Below are 13,506 nucleotides of genomic sequence, written 5' to 3'. Positions count from 1 at the left end.
AGAGGTGCTTTGGGAGGGGAGGAGGTTCGGTCCCGTTGCAGGGAAGTTGCCTCTAACCAGACAGAGCAGGGACTCTCCTCATGATACGGGAGAAAAGCAGCCCATTTTGGGGGGGCTGCTGGGAAAGGGTGCTGACATCCTGGCGTCATGGAGAGCAGGGATCTGAAAGCACCTCTGAGAGGTGTCAGCAGTGTCATGCTGTGCCCATAATTGTGGTGGGACAGGAGGATGAAGTGAAGCACTGATCAGTCCGAGATGCAAATATTGAGGAATAATCTTGGGGTTCCTGGACAGACATGCCTTTCAGTTCCTCTGCCGAGGGATCTGGGAAGAGGGGAAGGAGCAGCTGAAGCTGCAGGACTGCTGCTGCCTCAGTGCAGTGTACTGTGTTGATGCTGCTGGTACAAAGCAAAGATGATACAGGAAAGTGTCCCAGCTCAGCAGCCACTTCCAGAGGAAGGGGGAATATTGCTGGGTACAGGACGTAGCCCTTGATGAGGACGTCTTTCCCTGCCTTTGGGTCCTCTGCCAGGGGGGATTTCAACCTTGGCTCCCAGAGCCTTGGACAGGATCTGCACCCTTATCTCAGCCTGGGTTCTGCTGAGAGCTGTGGTGACGCCTCCCAGGGGATGGCTGAGCCTGGTACCTAGAAGGCAGAAGGAGCGTTTCCAGCGAGATCTGAGGATGCCCAGGCTGTGTCGGCCAAGGCAGAGGCAGGAAGAGTTTGCCAGTGGGGAAGAGGATGGTGGGGTAAATTTATCTGAGTGGACTTTGTGCCTCCTCTCTCACTGGGTAGAAGTGTGACACTGCTCTAGCACACAGTTCCTGTGGCCCTGAGCAGTGGCGCAGGAAGGGGGATACATGTGCCCGTCCCACCGGAGTGTGCACGGTGGGACTGCATGAGTGGTGCTATCTGCCCACCCAGTCCTGGCAGGCTCAGGGCCCTGCCTTGCATGTCAGGGAAGAGCTGAGCTTCCTCCCCTCCTCTTGCTTCCTTCCTGACAGGAATTCACTTCCAATTTTCTTACTGCTTCTCCCCTCGTTGCAGCATAAACAAGTGTCCCCACAGAGATAGCCAGAGGGGCTGGTCAAGGCAGGTTAGTAGACCATGAGGGCTACATTGCTGGAGACCTCTGGCTCCTGCAGCAGCAAGGTCTGAAGCATGGCAAGCAAGGGGTTTCAAGGAGCTCAGGACATGACCCCTGCACTGTTCCTGCCCCTCATGTTCAGGGAGGGTTTTTCTTTCTGAGTGTGTATGTGATAATTTCAGGTGTTTCTGGCTGCTGACAGACTTCCCTGTGTGTCTCAGCCTTAGGTACTGATCCACCCTCAGACCCTGTGCAATGGAGGCTGGCTCCGTGGTACGAGCTGTCTTTGATTTCTGTCCCAGTGTGTCTGAAGAGCTGCCCCTCTTCGTGGGAGATGTCATCGAGGTGCTAGCCGTGGTGGATGAGTTCTGGCTCCTCGGCAAGAAGGAAGGTGTCACAGGTAAGAGCTGGAAATGCCTGTACCTGGACCTATAGACGTGCCAGCTAACCATCCTTTTGAGCACACCTTTCCTTGGCCAGCACTGTGCAGGATCAGATATGTTTTACTAAATCTTTCACAGGACTTTGCTTAGGACTGAGGGTGCATGTTCCTTACCACCAGTCTCCTGCTAGCTTTATGTCATCTATTCAGACAGCTCATTTGTTATTTTTTGAGAGAAATTAGTGGAGTGTCAGTTCTCAAGGAGATGACAGCTTCACAATACTAGTTACTCCATCCTCTGTGGTGGGACAGCCCATTTCCTGGCTAGTTTATGCACTGACCTACTGTGGCAGTGGAAGGGGAGAAAGGAAACAGATGCACTGAGAGTGGAAATGCATCCACATCCAAGTGACCTGGTCGGGTCAAGTCAGTGGGAGATGCAGCAATACAGTCCGTGTGTTCCCCGGAGCCCTCTGACTCAGCCCCACTTCCTCCTTTCCGCTTTAAAGAATTTTCCTGCACAAGCTGCCATCAATATCTGGGTGCATGAAGTAGTGTGCAAGTCTGTTACACTTTTGGAGGGGTGAGAAAAACTTCTGAAGCAGCAAAATGCTCTTAGTGAAAGACTCACAGTCCCTTTTTAAGCAGGTCGTTCTCATCTTAGTACTGATGTCGAGAGGATGCATGAGCTCTCGAGGAGATGAAAACCAGGCCACTTCAAAGCATAAACCTGACTCTGTCCTCAGCATGAGGGTGGGACTGAAGTTTCATCCCTGGCTGTGGAAATGGGGCTGCTATTGCAGCAGCAGTCTGGGCTCTGCTAAGAGCCGTGGGCTGTCTCCTGACTAAAACAAAAATGGACAGGAGCAAAGGTGGAGACGAGGACTTCTCTCCTGTGCTCCATGTAGCTGATAAATGGCATTGAATGAGCATGTGCCTGATCCTGCGGCTGCTGAAGTCACTGGGCACAAATTACTTCTGCAGAAATCACCAGTAGCTACTTCACCACAGTTTTGTCTCCCAGCATAACTGATGCGCTTGTTCTCAAGAAGATGAAGCTATTAAGGAATAATAAACAGATGTCTGTCGTAGCACAAAGATAAAGAAACATGCTGAAGTCAAACCAAATGGTTTTCAATGACCTTTAGCTGAAAACCCACTTGCATTCTTTTCCTGCTTTCCCTTGGAACAGCTGTTGTAGTTTTCTGCCCAGTTTTCTAAGCTAAAGTTGTAGGGGAATGAAAAAGTGCTTTTGAATAGAAGCTGAGGTGCTGCAGCCTACCAATAATAATACTCAGTACTCTGTGGGGAATAATTAATGTAGCTCCATGACTTCCTTTCTAACAGCATTAGGTTGTTTCCATGTACAGAGCAGGAAAACTAAGACATGGAAAAAGAGGTAGAGTTGGTTAAAACTGTGAAGGAAGCCACTGAGGCTAGCAGTGTTAATGACAGCAGATGCCAAACAGCCAGTGCAAAGTTCTGGGTGTCTAGGGTATGGTGTCTCCAGGTTTTATTGGAGAACATGGATGCCATATTGGGTCATCAAGAGTGAATGTTGGAAGTGCTATTAGCCTATATTCCATCATATCTCCTTGCGACAAATTATAACAGACAGGAATGACATTTTTAGTGGCCTTTGCAGTGGGCTCTGTCACATCCTGTTCCCCTGGGACTGAAATTAGTAGCTGAGTGGTACCTTGTGATGGCCAACAAATGTGCGCTGCCCCGTCTGGCTGTGGCCTCTTCAGAATAGCTAGGCATCCAGCAGTGGGTGCTGTGGTGAAATAGGAGCACAGAGATGATAAAGTGGGGAAGGTCCCTGGAGGCTCAGCAGCGCTGAAGCTGTGACAGAGCCTGTGACTCACAGACATGGCCATCCCGAATGTGGTAGCCTGACTTCTGAGCTGAGGCCACGCAGGGGCCAAGCTTTACAGAGTGAGGAGCATCGGGTGGACGTGCCCAGTCACAAGAAACTGGTCTCATGGTCCAGCGCTGCTGGATCTCTTAATTTTCACCATGACTCTGAATTGGGAAGCAAGCAATGAAAACAGAGAAAACCTAGTATGTCTGTTCCGGAGACTCCATGCTGATGGCACAGTCCCAGTGATGAACACAGCCTGTTGGTTGCCTGGAGTGAGCCAAGGGCACAAAGCTTTTTGTTTGCTGTTAGCTCTTAAATATTTAAAAACCTCGGGAATTCCCGACTCCCAAACTCGTTCCTTTTCCACCATGCTATTAAAGCACCCTGGGTAGATGGTTATTTTCCTTTAGCAAGAGATTAATAGATCCCAAAATCTGGAAGGAGGCTGGTGGGAATGGTGATGGGCTACAGGAAAGACTCATTGCTGACAACTGCTTTTCATTTTAGGGCAATTTCCTAGCAGCTTTGTGGAACCTGTGGATATTCCCCTTTTGAAGCAGGGAGAAAAACTGTTTGTTTGTACCAGTGACTTCACATCTCAAGAGCCAGGGAGCTTGTCATTGCAGAGAGGTAATCTCCATTCCCTTCCTTTGCTTTGCATCTCATAGGCCTCACCTGTCCTTCCAGAAGCATGAACCTAGTCACAGCATCCTGCCTAGAGTGGCAGGAGAGACAGGGAATTTCCTAATACCTCATGGCATGGGTCATGTCAAGTCCACCAAGCTCCTTTGGGCTTCTGCCACTCTGATACTGGTTTCTCATGATCTATCATTAACTCTTGAAACTCCAAATATTGGAGTCGTGTGATCATAGTAAACTTGCAGCTGCCTTTTAACTGCCCTCCAATCCCAAAATCTTAGACTTGCATTTGGGGGAGAAATGAAAGCTTTGGTGCACCTTCACAGCTTAGCAGCCCAAACTGTGTATCTTAGATAAGTGTGTGCAAGATAAGGTACTTCATGCCTTACCTCCATTCTGTGCTCTTGTCCATCCCCAGCAGGCACGGTGCTCTGTGCAGAGTGGCAGACCTTACCCACGGCCAGGAAGGACACAGGGGGGCAGGAACAAGAGGTGGGAAGCAATCATGAGGGCAGTTTTGAACTGGTATTTCTCATTCCCTGCAGGAGACCTGGTGATCCTGGGTGGGTCCCTGGCCTCCAGCTGGCTCCAGGGCCGAAGCAGCTGGGGTTCCAAGGGCTTTTTCCCTTCATCATGTGTGCGGGAGCTGTGCCTTTCAGTTCGGAGCCGTCAGCTGTCCCAAAGTGCTCTTCTGGAGGTGCCTGCCTACTCACTGGGCCAAGCCCGGGCCCTGATGGACCTGTCTGCTCAGCTGGAGGAGGAACTGGACTTCAGGGAAGGGGATGTGATCAACATTATTGGTGTTCCAGAGCCTGGTTGGTTTGAAGGTGAGCTCAGAGGCTGCAGGGGCATCTTCCCAGAGGGTTTTGTGGAACTGCTTACTCCTCTGCGAGCACCAGGAACCTCAGTGGATCCAGAGCCCACAGAGACTTGTGACACCAATGGGACAGTGGAGATGCCCCCCAAGGAGGAGGAGGAGCCAGGGAGCACCTATGGTGTGGCACTCTATCAGTTCCAAGCTCTGGAGTCCAAGGAACTGGATTTTGATGTGGGTGACAGGATTCGGATCATAGGCGTTCTGGAGGATGGCTGGCTGGAGGGGGAGCTGAGGGGGAAACGTGGCATCTTTCCACACAGATTTGTGAGGGTGGAAGCCTCTGAGCCTTGCAGGGAAAAGGCAGGTGCTGGGGATCCCCAAGGTGGAGGCAGCTGTGGAGTCACCATCCATCAAGACCCAGAAAGCACCTGCTCCGAAGCTCTTCCTTTGCCAGGGAAAGATGACAGGGAAAAGGAGGATGGCTCAGCTGTACACCCTGAGCCTGACACCATTTTGTCTCACATGGAGGGGAGAACAGAGGGTCATCTTGGCACAGATTTGAAACAGTGTCAGGCCTTTCCTGGCACAGGACATGAAGGGCCACATTCCAAAGGCACAGCAGAATCCCTCCCCTTTGACCACACAAAGACAGTCAATGGCCTTCTCCCCATTGTTCAGCTGCCTCCCCACCAGGGCAACAGGCCTGGCCGAGCAGGTGAGTTGGAGCCTGGGGGGACTGTTTCAGCATCCCCAGGAAACTCAGAAACTCACACTCTGCCTGAGCATGATGAAGACAGTCCCACTGTGCCCCGGCAGGCTCCACACTCCCCCCCAGATCCTTGCAGGAGCCAGGCAGTTTCTTCTCCTGACAGCTGGGCAGCTTCTGAGCCCCAGGAGAGCCAGAGCAGCACCCAGGACACGGATGGTTGGGTGGACAGTCAACAGGAGAAGTCCAAACCTTGTTCCTCCAGCTTGGGAGGTACCCATGTGGGCCTGGACACATGGTCTGGGAGCTGGGGGGAATGCTGCCCGCTCACAGCACAGGGGGATGGCTGCACGGACCTTGACTCCAAACTGACAGAGCAGCTGGCGCAGTTTGAGAGGAGTCTGTCAAGTACCGGTGCTGAGCAGGAGAAGGTCTCCCGCCACTTCTCTATCTTGGACTACAGCTCTGAGAAGGACATTGTCCGTGGGTCTCCTGAATGCGCCCCGCATGCCAGGCAGCCAGAGAGGAGGAAGGCTCTGAGGCCACCCCCTCCTCGGCCCAGCAGTCTTGCAACAACCCCTGTGCACACACTGGGTGGCCAGGTGCCCAAAGGCAGGTCACTGTCCTTCTCGGTCAAGCCCTCCCGGCCTGCGCCCCGACCTCCATCAAGCAACCAGAGGAAAAACGTGGGACCTCTGCAGCTTCAGCCCAGTGCCCAGGAGCAGCGGGTGGAGGAGGGACGTGAGGACTTGACGCAAGCAGGATCAGCTTCCCCCCGCTCCATTCTGCTGACGAGGATCGGAGAGGTGGAACGAGACCTGGAGGCTTACGGCAAGACCCGCACTGAGCTAAGCCTGATGCTAGAGGAACAGCAGGATGAGCTGGTGCGAGCAGAGACCCTGGAAAACCTTGATTTCTGTGACTCCAACATCGAGAGCCTCAGCGTGGAGCTGCAGGAGCTGAGAGGTGAGTCTGCAGCGGCGTGGGATGGGGGTGCTTCAGGAGGACAGCTGGCCCCTGCCTCATACAGGCACTGCTGGAGCCAGTCTTTGCTTTCCTTCTTTAATTCCTGATTTTGGTTGGTTTTGTAAGCGTTGTTGCAGTACAAATGATCATGATTTTGCTTCAGAGAACCACAGTGACATTCTCTGAACACTTCTCAGACCTGGCATTTGCTCACCCCCTCTTTTCCTTCCAACTCTTTAGTCTCCTCTTCCAGCCCCACCATGCATCTGGAGCCCTCCTCTGATCTCTTCCCAGTATGTCCTTGTTCTCAAACAAAAACAACTGCTGCACGTCCAACCTCTCTGCCTCATACCCTTTTAGGTGTAGAGGAGTGAGCGGCAGCTTCAGAGTGGCTTTGCTGGTGGTCCTGGAGTGGAGATCTGAGTTGATGTCTGTGGCATGACTGCCCTCAGCCTGTCAGGGCGCTGAGTTTGCTGCAGTTTTTGCTCTGGTGGTGATACAGACCTTTGGGGACTTTTCACTCAGATCAGAGGGGATGCACAGAAGGGCACTGAACCTGGCCTAAGAGGGTTAGTGGGCAAAAAGTAAAGCCTGCCTCTGTGCTCCTGCCATCCATGGAGTCCAGGACAGGAAAATGACACTGCGCTGTTGGTAACAGCAGCAAAGAGCTTTAAACTGTGGCGTGTCTGTAGCTGAAAAGGTGACTTTTGTCTATGTAGCTCAGAAAAATTACTCAGGCAGGAGAAATTTGCCCTGTTTATATCAGCACATTTGGGCTCTGAAACCCAAAGATGCCATATAAAGATCAGTGCTGTTAATTACGTTATACTTGATATTATAGTAGACAAAGTGGAAAAACGGGACCACGTACATCTCCCACAGTCTCTTCCCCAGCTTCTCCCAGGAGCTCTGACACTGCAGTTCTGTTATCGAAACCCACGATGTGCAGGAAACGTGGGCAATGCACGCGGGAGGTGGAGTGAAATGCCAACTCCTGCCTGGGGATTACTCACTCTGACTTCATTGCCTCCATCCTCCCACTGCTTAATCAGTGCTGGGGAGCCCAGGCACTTTGCTGCAGGATCTCATCTGATGCAGAACACGTGAGAATGAAGGATGGTATGGGTGCACCAGGGAAACAGGGTGACAAACAGCCGCCACGTCAGTGGTGTGTGAGAGGGATACTTAGAAGGAGACTTAGAGGATTTGAGGCTAGATGAAATAACTTAAAGGTAGGAAGAGGAAAATGTAGGCTGGATCTAGGGAAATTTTCTGATGGGATGGATCTTGTTGGGAAAGGTCTCCCACTGTCCTAGTGCCTCCTCACAGGGGACAGGTCCTGCTGGACCTGTGCCCTGGTGGTTACTGGAACTGGAAGTTTCAGGCAGGAATGAACGCTGTCCTGAGACATCCTGCCTGTCAAGTTATCCTCTTAGTAGTTCTGGGCGATTTTTCACCATTTCAAGAGACCCAAGGATTTATAAGTAGCCTCTCTGGTCCTCTGATAAAGATGTGCCCTACCCAAGCTCTGTCACATCTCCCCTGCCACATCTGTGTGTGGACAGAGAACGTCTCAGGCTTGCTAGCCCAGCTTTGGTGCAGTGGGGCAGATCAATAACATGTTTGCACCATGCCACATGTGTGACCTCTGCCTTGCCACTGTTAGAGGAACATGGAGGCAGGCTGGAGGAAGAAAAGCTTTCCCTAAGCATTGACCAGCAAACAAAGTAGGGCAGGTGTAGTCTTGGGGGAGCCCAGCCCCTTGGTGTGCCCGTTGGGGAGCCAAAGGAAGTGCAGAAAGTGTGTGATTTTCTAAATACATGTTTAAAATCTGCAGGTTGTTTCTTTGGTACACTGGGGGTTTTGCTGTTCACTAGGCTTGGGCAGGATTAGTGCTTGCCCTCCTGCAGTTGTTTTTATTTTTGTCTTCTACCAACTGGGAGCATTAGCTGTACATACCTAACACGTGTTGCAAGAACCTGAGATGTGGATGACATCCACAGACTCTCCTCCTTTCTGTCTAGTGCGTGTTGTGGTCGTCTTGGTTTCTCTCTCATAGGAGCCTTGCGTTTGATGTGGAAAACTGGGAATACATTGTGCTCTGCAGCAAGAGGATTCACTGGAGCACATGTTTCTATAGCCTCCTGGAAACTTATATTGTGTGTTGGCACTGGTCTCTGTAGCTGAGATAGTCCCTTCAAGCCTGTCCCTTTCAGTGGGTGGACCAGCCGTTCACCTGGAGCAGGGAGCTGGGCAGCAGTGGCTGCATGGCACGGTGTGGGCACTGCTCAGCAATGCTGTGTCACGTGGGAAGCTGCTACTCTCCTGCTCTTCCCAGGACCTGTGGGTGAGGGCTGGGAAAAGGGTGGCCTCAGCTTCAGATCTGAGCCAGGGGCAGCCTAAAGGCCTCGGTTTTCCCCCACAAGGTGTGAAGTAGAGCCCAGCCTCTGGTACACCACATCACTTAGCCTCCGTGCTGGCGGGAGCATGAAGGCAGTGGAAGGAGATCTGGTATCCCATCTCTGGTCTGTGGCTTCCAGTGGCCTCACATGCCATTGGTTTCCCTTCCCTGAGGACGTGGGTCTTGGGGCAGGGCCTCCACACGCTCCAACACCCTCCTTTTCCCTGCCTCTGAGGCGCCTGCGGAGAGGCTTTGGCAAAGCCGTGGAGCCGGTTTGGGCAGCAAGAGCCTGCCCAGCCCCGGCCTCCCTCCTCGGGGCTGGTTACTGATTACTTTGGGCAGCAGGTGGAGGAGGCCAGGGCCGGCAGTGATTGGGCCCGCGCCTCTTCCTCTTCGTACCTTTGCTGGCTGGCTTCAGGAAGCGGCGACTGCGTTTCACTCGGGACAGGAGCGCCGGAGCAGAGCGGAGAAGCAGCGTCAGCCCAGGCTCGGGCTGCGGGAGCGGGTAGCAAAGGGACCTGCACCTGCGCCGCACCCCAGCAGGACTACGTGCACTTATCCCAGGATGAAACACGGCATGGAGGATCCGAGGCAGGAGACACGGCACCTCAGCTGGGAATATGAGGACTGTTGTGCCGTGCGGAGAGGGGACATGGCTGGGGTGGCCATGCTGAGCAGTGAGGCTCGCTGCGATGACAGACCCAGAGTGAGGAGGCAGTACCCAGGCTGCCACAGAGCAGACAGCAGCTGGGATGGCTATAGGAGAGGGAAAGGCGTTTCCGTGGACCGACAGAGCATGAATGGAGACTGTGCAAGTTTTTGGAAGGAAGATATCCAGTATGCAGACTGTAGGAGAGTGGATAGTGCTTGGGAAGGCAAAAACCAGGATACAGAGGGTAGAAACTATCGGATATATGAGAGGGAGGGTGTTCAATACAGGGACTGCAGTTCTGAGGTAAGAGAAGGGCAGTACAGAGGGCACAGAGTACCTGGACAGTATAGGGAGGGGGGAGGGCAGTATGGAGAGGATAGGGGCGCTGGAGACTATAGGAAGGGGAGAAGGTGGTATCAGGACAGAGACCCAAGGGACTACAGTGAGGATGAAAGACATGGGGAAAAGGAAAGGTTGTATAGGCAGGAGAGGGACTCTGGGGAGTATAGGGAGAGGAGAAGGCAGTATAGAGAGGATGGAGGCAATCAAGTATATAGGGAAGGGGAAGAGTGGTGTAGAGAGGATGGAGGCTCTGGGGCATATAGGCAGCAGGAAAGGCAGCATATAGGTGTCAGGGACCAAGTAGACCAAGAAGACATTGAGTGGCTCAGGCAGCCCAAAGGCCGTGTCATGGACCACAGTATTCTGGACAGAGGTTGTGAAGCTCCTGGTCTTGCAGTCTGGCCCTCAGGAGATGGTAGCATGAGCCTGGGGTCAGGCGTCTGCCACACACAGTCCAAGATGCAGGACGTGGACTATGACGGCTGTGGGGAGCTGGAAGGAGCAGCCCCAGGGCCCAGGATGCCGGCCAGGAGCAGCGACACAGCAGAACACTCGAGGGTACGCACAGGCCGGCCAGACTGGAGCCAGATCTGGGAGCAGGAGTCCAAGGAACCAAACAGAGTGGGGTCCGTGCTGCAGCGAAACAGTTTCTACAGACGGACGGCTCCCAGCGCCCTGCGGCGCTCTGAGTTTGTGCAGACCAGGAAGGAGAAGCGAGGTACGTGGGGAAATGCTGGGCAGCTGCCTTGGGCGTGCCTTTGCCTGCCCTGGCACTGGAGCAGCACTGGGACTTGAGAGCATAGCCAGGCTCTCGTGGGAAACCCAGCAGCTTGCTGAAATGGACATCATCATGTACAGTCACCTACATGTCCTGACAGGGCTCTTGCTCCCGTTTCACAGAGGCTCAGGTGGGAGGGAAGCCCAGGCAGCACAGACCCACGGCTCACTACTGTCCTTTCAGTCACTCCCCCATCTGTGCCCCGAGTGTTTTGGGTACACCCTAAAACCTGTGGCCCTGATTTGTCTGCTCTCTCAGGGAGGTTCCTCATGGGGGAAAGATTGAGGTGTTGGGACTATTCCCAGTGCCTGTTTTACTTTTATAACCCATCATGAACAGATTCTGTGTGTAGGAACCAGTTCCTTGTCCTGTGGAGGGCAAGTATGGCAGCTGTTCACAGGCAGCATGAAGCAGGAAATAGGGGAAGAAGTTGTAGCACTCAGACGTATGCAAAGGGCAAGTATGTGTAGTTGTGTGATTACATATGGGCAGGACACCACAGCACCTACGCCTTGTGGGGCTGTCACAGATGGGAATGGTACCTCCCTGCATCACCAGCCCCTCAGTACCACAGTGGTCCCTTGCCCATGATACAGCAGCTGTGTGCTGTGTCCTGGGTACCTGAACCATCCCTGGGTCTCCAGTCCCATCATTGGCACCCTGGCGCTGGAAAGATATCAAAGCTGGAGGCCTCAGGCTGTCTTGGCACAGGCAGAATCATCTCATTGACATTGTGGCTGGGATAGAGTCGGCTACAGACAGCTTTGTGGGGCTTGGCTTGTTGTTGCAAGGATATTCGTGTGTGTTGGGGAAGGGGCAGCAAGGTGGTAGGGTCTGGGCAGAGGGAGTGAAAGAGCACTTCCTGGTGGACTGCACTCCCCATTGGGCAACCATATGCCTGGAAACCTGTTCGCTTTTGCACCCTTTCTGCCGGCATCTGTCTCGGGAATGTGTGTGAACTCTTCATAAAGGGGGGCTGAAATGCAGAGGAAAACAGCACTGCAGTGCAGTGGCCAAAGAGGTGGCAAAGCTGGAGGCTGTGGCTGGTGGTCAGCTTAAACAGCATGAAATCTGTCCTCTGGAGGTATTTGATTAAGCAGGCTCTGCTGGCTGCATTTCTGCACTCTCGGCCGCCCTGACAGGGTGGGACTTTGTTCTGTTATGTCCCCAGGGTGAGGGAAGGGAGAGGCTTTGCAGTGCCAGGGTGTCCAAAGGGCAGCAGGGAGGCTAGCAGGAGCCAGGAGCAGAGTGGGGAGGGAAACAGCCCACAGAGCCTTAGAAGGCTGGAGCAGTGCTGGCCTGGCTGGCTTTTGCAAGAGCTGAGGGGACAGGCTGCGATGCTGGGCAAAAGTCTTTGTTCCTCTGATGCTAAATGAGACACTGCGAACACCCACGCTTGTGCTGGCAGGAGGAGTTGGATTTTTTTCCCTGCTGTGGCAGGCTCATGGCTGTGGGAGGTGTGGGGCAGGTTGCCTTCGCCTTCGGGGCCAGAGTCCCACAGCAGGAAGGGGAGGAGGAAGGCTCTAGGCATTTTCTAACACTGTCTGTCTGTCGTGTGGCCCATTTCTGGCTGCAGTTCCCTGTTAAGTTCCTCCTGCCTTGCTGGGGCACAGCAACAGCCCTCCTTGGCAAATATGCTTTGCTGTCGTAGCTGCCTCGATGTAAAACCTCACCAGCACCAGCACCTCCTTGCTGCCTCATTGTAAGACCTCACCAGCACCTGGGAGCCTCCCCAAAAGCCCTCCCACAGCACTTGGTGGCAGACACCCTCCTGTCCAGCTGATAGAAAAAAGTTTGCTCTGTTTTTCCCTCTGTGTGTGCTCCACGCACCTTTTCTAACGCTGCCTGCTTCTCTCCCAGGTTCTTCCTCCTCTCCACAGAGTAACAGAATTTAGGACTGGAGAGCCCCATTAAAGATGACATGGCCTGATCTTTTCCACAGGCGGGGTTATTACACTTCTTACAGATTTCTCTGTGGTGCAGCCTGGTGACAGCTACTTGGTTAGAGCATCTCTTCTGGGATGACGCACCTTTTCTAACGCTGCCTGCTTCTCTCCCAGGTTCTTCCTCCTCTCCACAGAGTAACAGAATTTAGGACTGGAGAGCCCCATTAAAGATGACATGGCCTGATCTTTTCCACAGGCGGGGTTATTACACTTCTTACAGATTTCTCTGTGGTGCAGCCTGGTGACAGCTACTTGGTTAGAGCATCTCTTCTGGGATGAGACTCATGTGTCTGCCTGCCGCACCAACAGAAGGAGAACCCTCCTGTCGTAGCTTGGCTGCTTAGTCACCATCACTCTTACATGTTTTGCATGCTAATGTGTTGCATTTCAGCTCTGAACCCCAACCTTTTTCTACTAAATTAGAACTTTTTAGTTGATGGTATTTTCTTCTCAGGCAGGTACTGTAATTAAGTAATTTTTCAGTCTTCAGTTCTTTGTAGCGAATAGACTCTTAAAATACTCCTGGCAAAGACTCACAGGAAGACCTTTCAGTGTTTGTTTTTCCCAATCCTCACTCATTTTTCAGTTCATACTCTTTTAAAAAAAACAGTGGACTTCAGTGGACTTCAGAGCTGCGTGAGGCATTCTGGGTGGGTGTCAGCACTCGCTTGCACAGAGGTATACCTTGCTGCACTCCTGTGCCCTTGTCTGAGGACCCCAATCTGCCTCTGCAGCTCTCGGGGAACTCCTGCTGAGTTTTGGCTGACCCAAGCAAAAGCATTACTCCCCAGAATACAGTCCGGTGTGTGGCTGCATTTCTTGTCCCCATAATACATTTGTCTGCATTAAAGCTGCTTGGTTTGAATAACTCCATCTTTTTCAGAATGCCTTGGGTCACTCAGTGTTCAATCGATGTTCAGTTCTC

At 52.8% G+C, this 13,506-nt stretch overlaps 1 protein-coding gene across 1 annotated transcript; it reads left to right on the top strand.

Moving 5' to 3' along the window:
* Positions 1 to 1,343: 1,343 nt before the first annotated feature.
* Positions 1,344 to 6,836, top strand: LOC104627202 (dynamin-binding protein-like). The gene is made up of 5 exons (XM_010295332.1): positions 1,344 to 1,488; positions 3,842 to 3,964; positions 4,519 to 5,154; positions 5,626 to 6,462; positions 6,823 to 6,836. The coding sequence occupies exons 1-5, from the start codon at positions 1,344 to 1,346 to the stop codon at positions 6,834 to 6,836; spliced, it is 1,755 nt and encodes a 584-aa protein (XP_010293634.1).
* The last annotated feature ends 6,670 nt before the right edge of the window (positions 6,837 to 13,506 follow it).

The sequence above is a fragment of the Phaethon lepturus genome, unplaced genomic scaffold (assembly GCF_000687285.1).
Source record: "Phaethon lepturus isolate BGI_N335 unplaced genomic scaffold, ASM68728v1 scaffold25969, whole genome shotgun sequence".
Lineage (NCBI taxonomy): Eukaryota > Metazoa > Chordata > Aves > Phaethontiformes > Phaethontidae > Phaethon > Phaethon lepturus.
The sequence above is the reverse complement of the archived record's forward strand: the minus strand, read 5'-3'. Positions and strand labels throughout refer to the sequence as shown.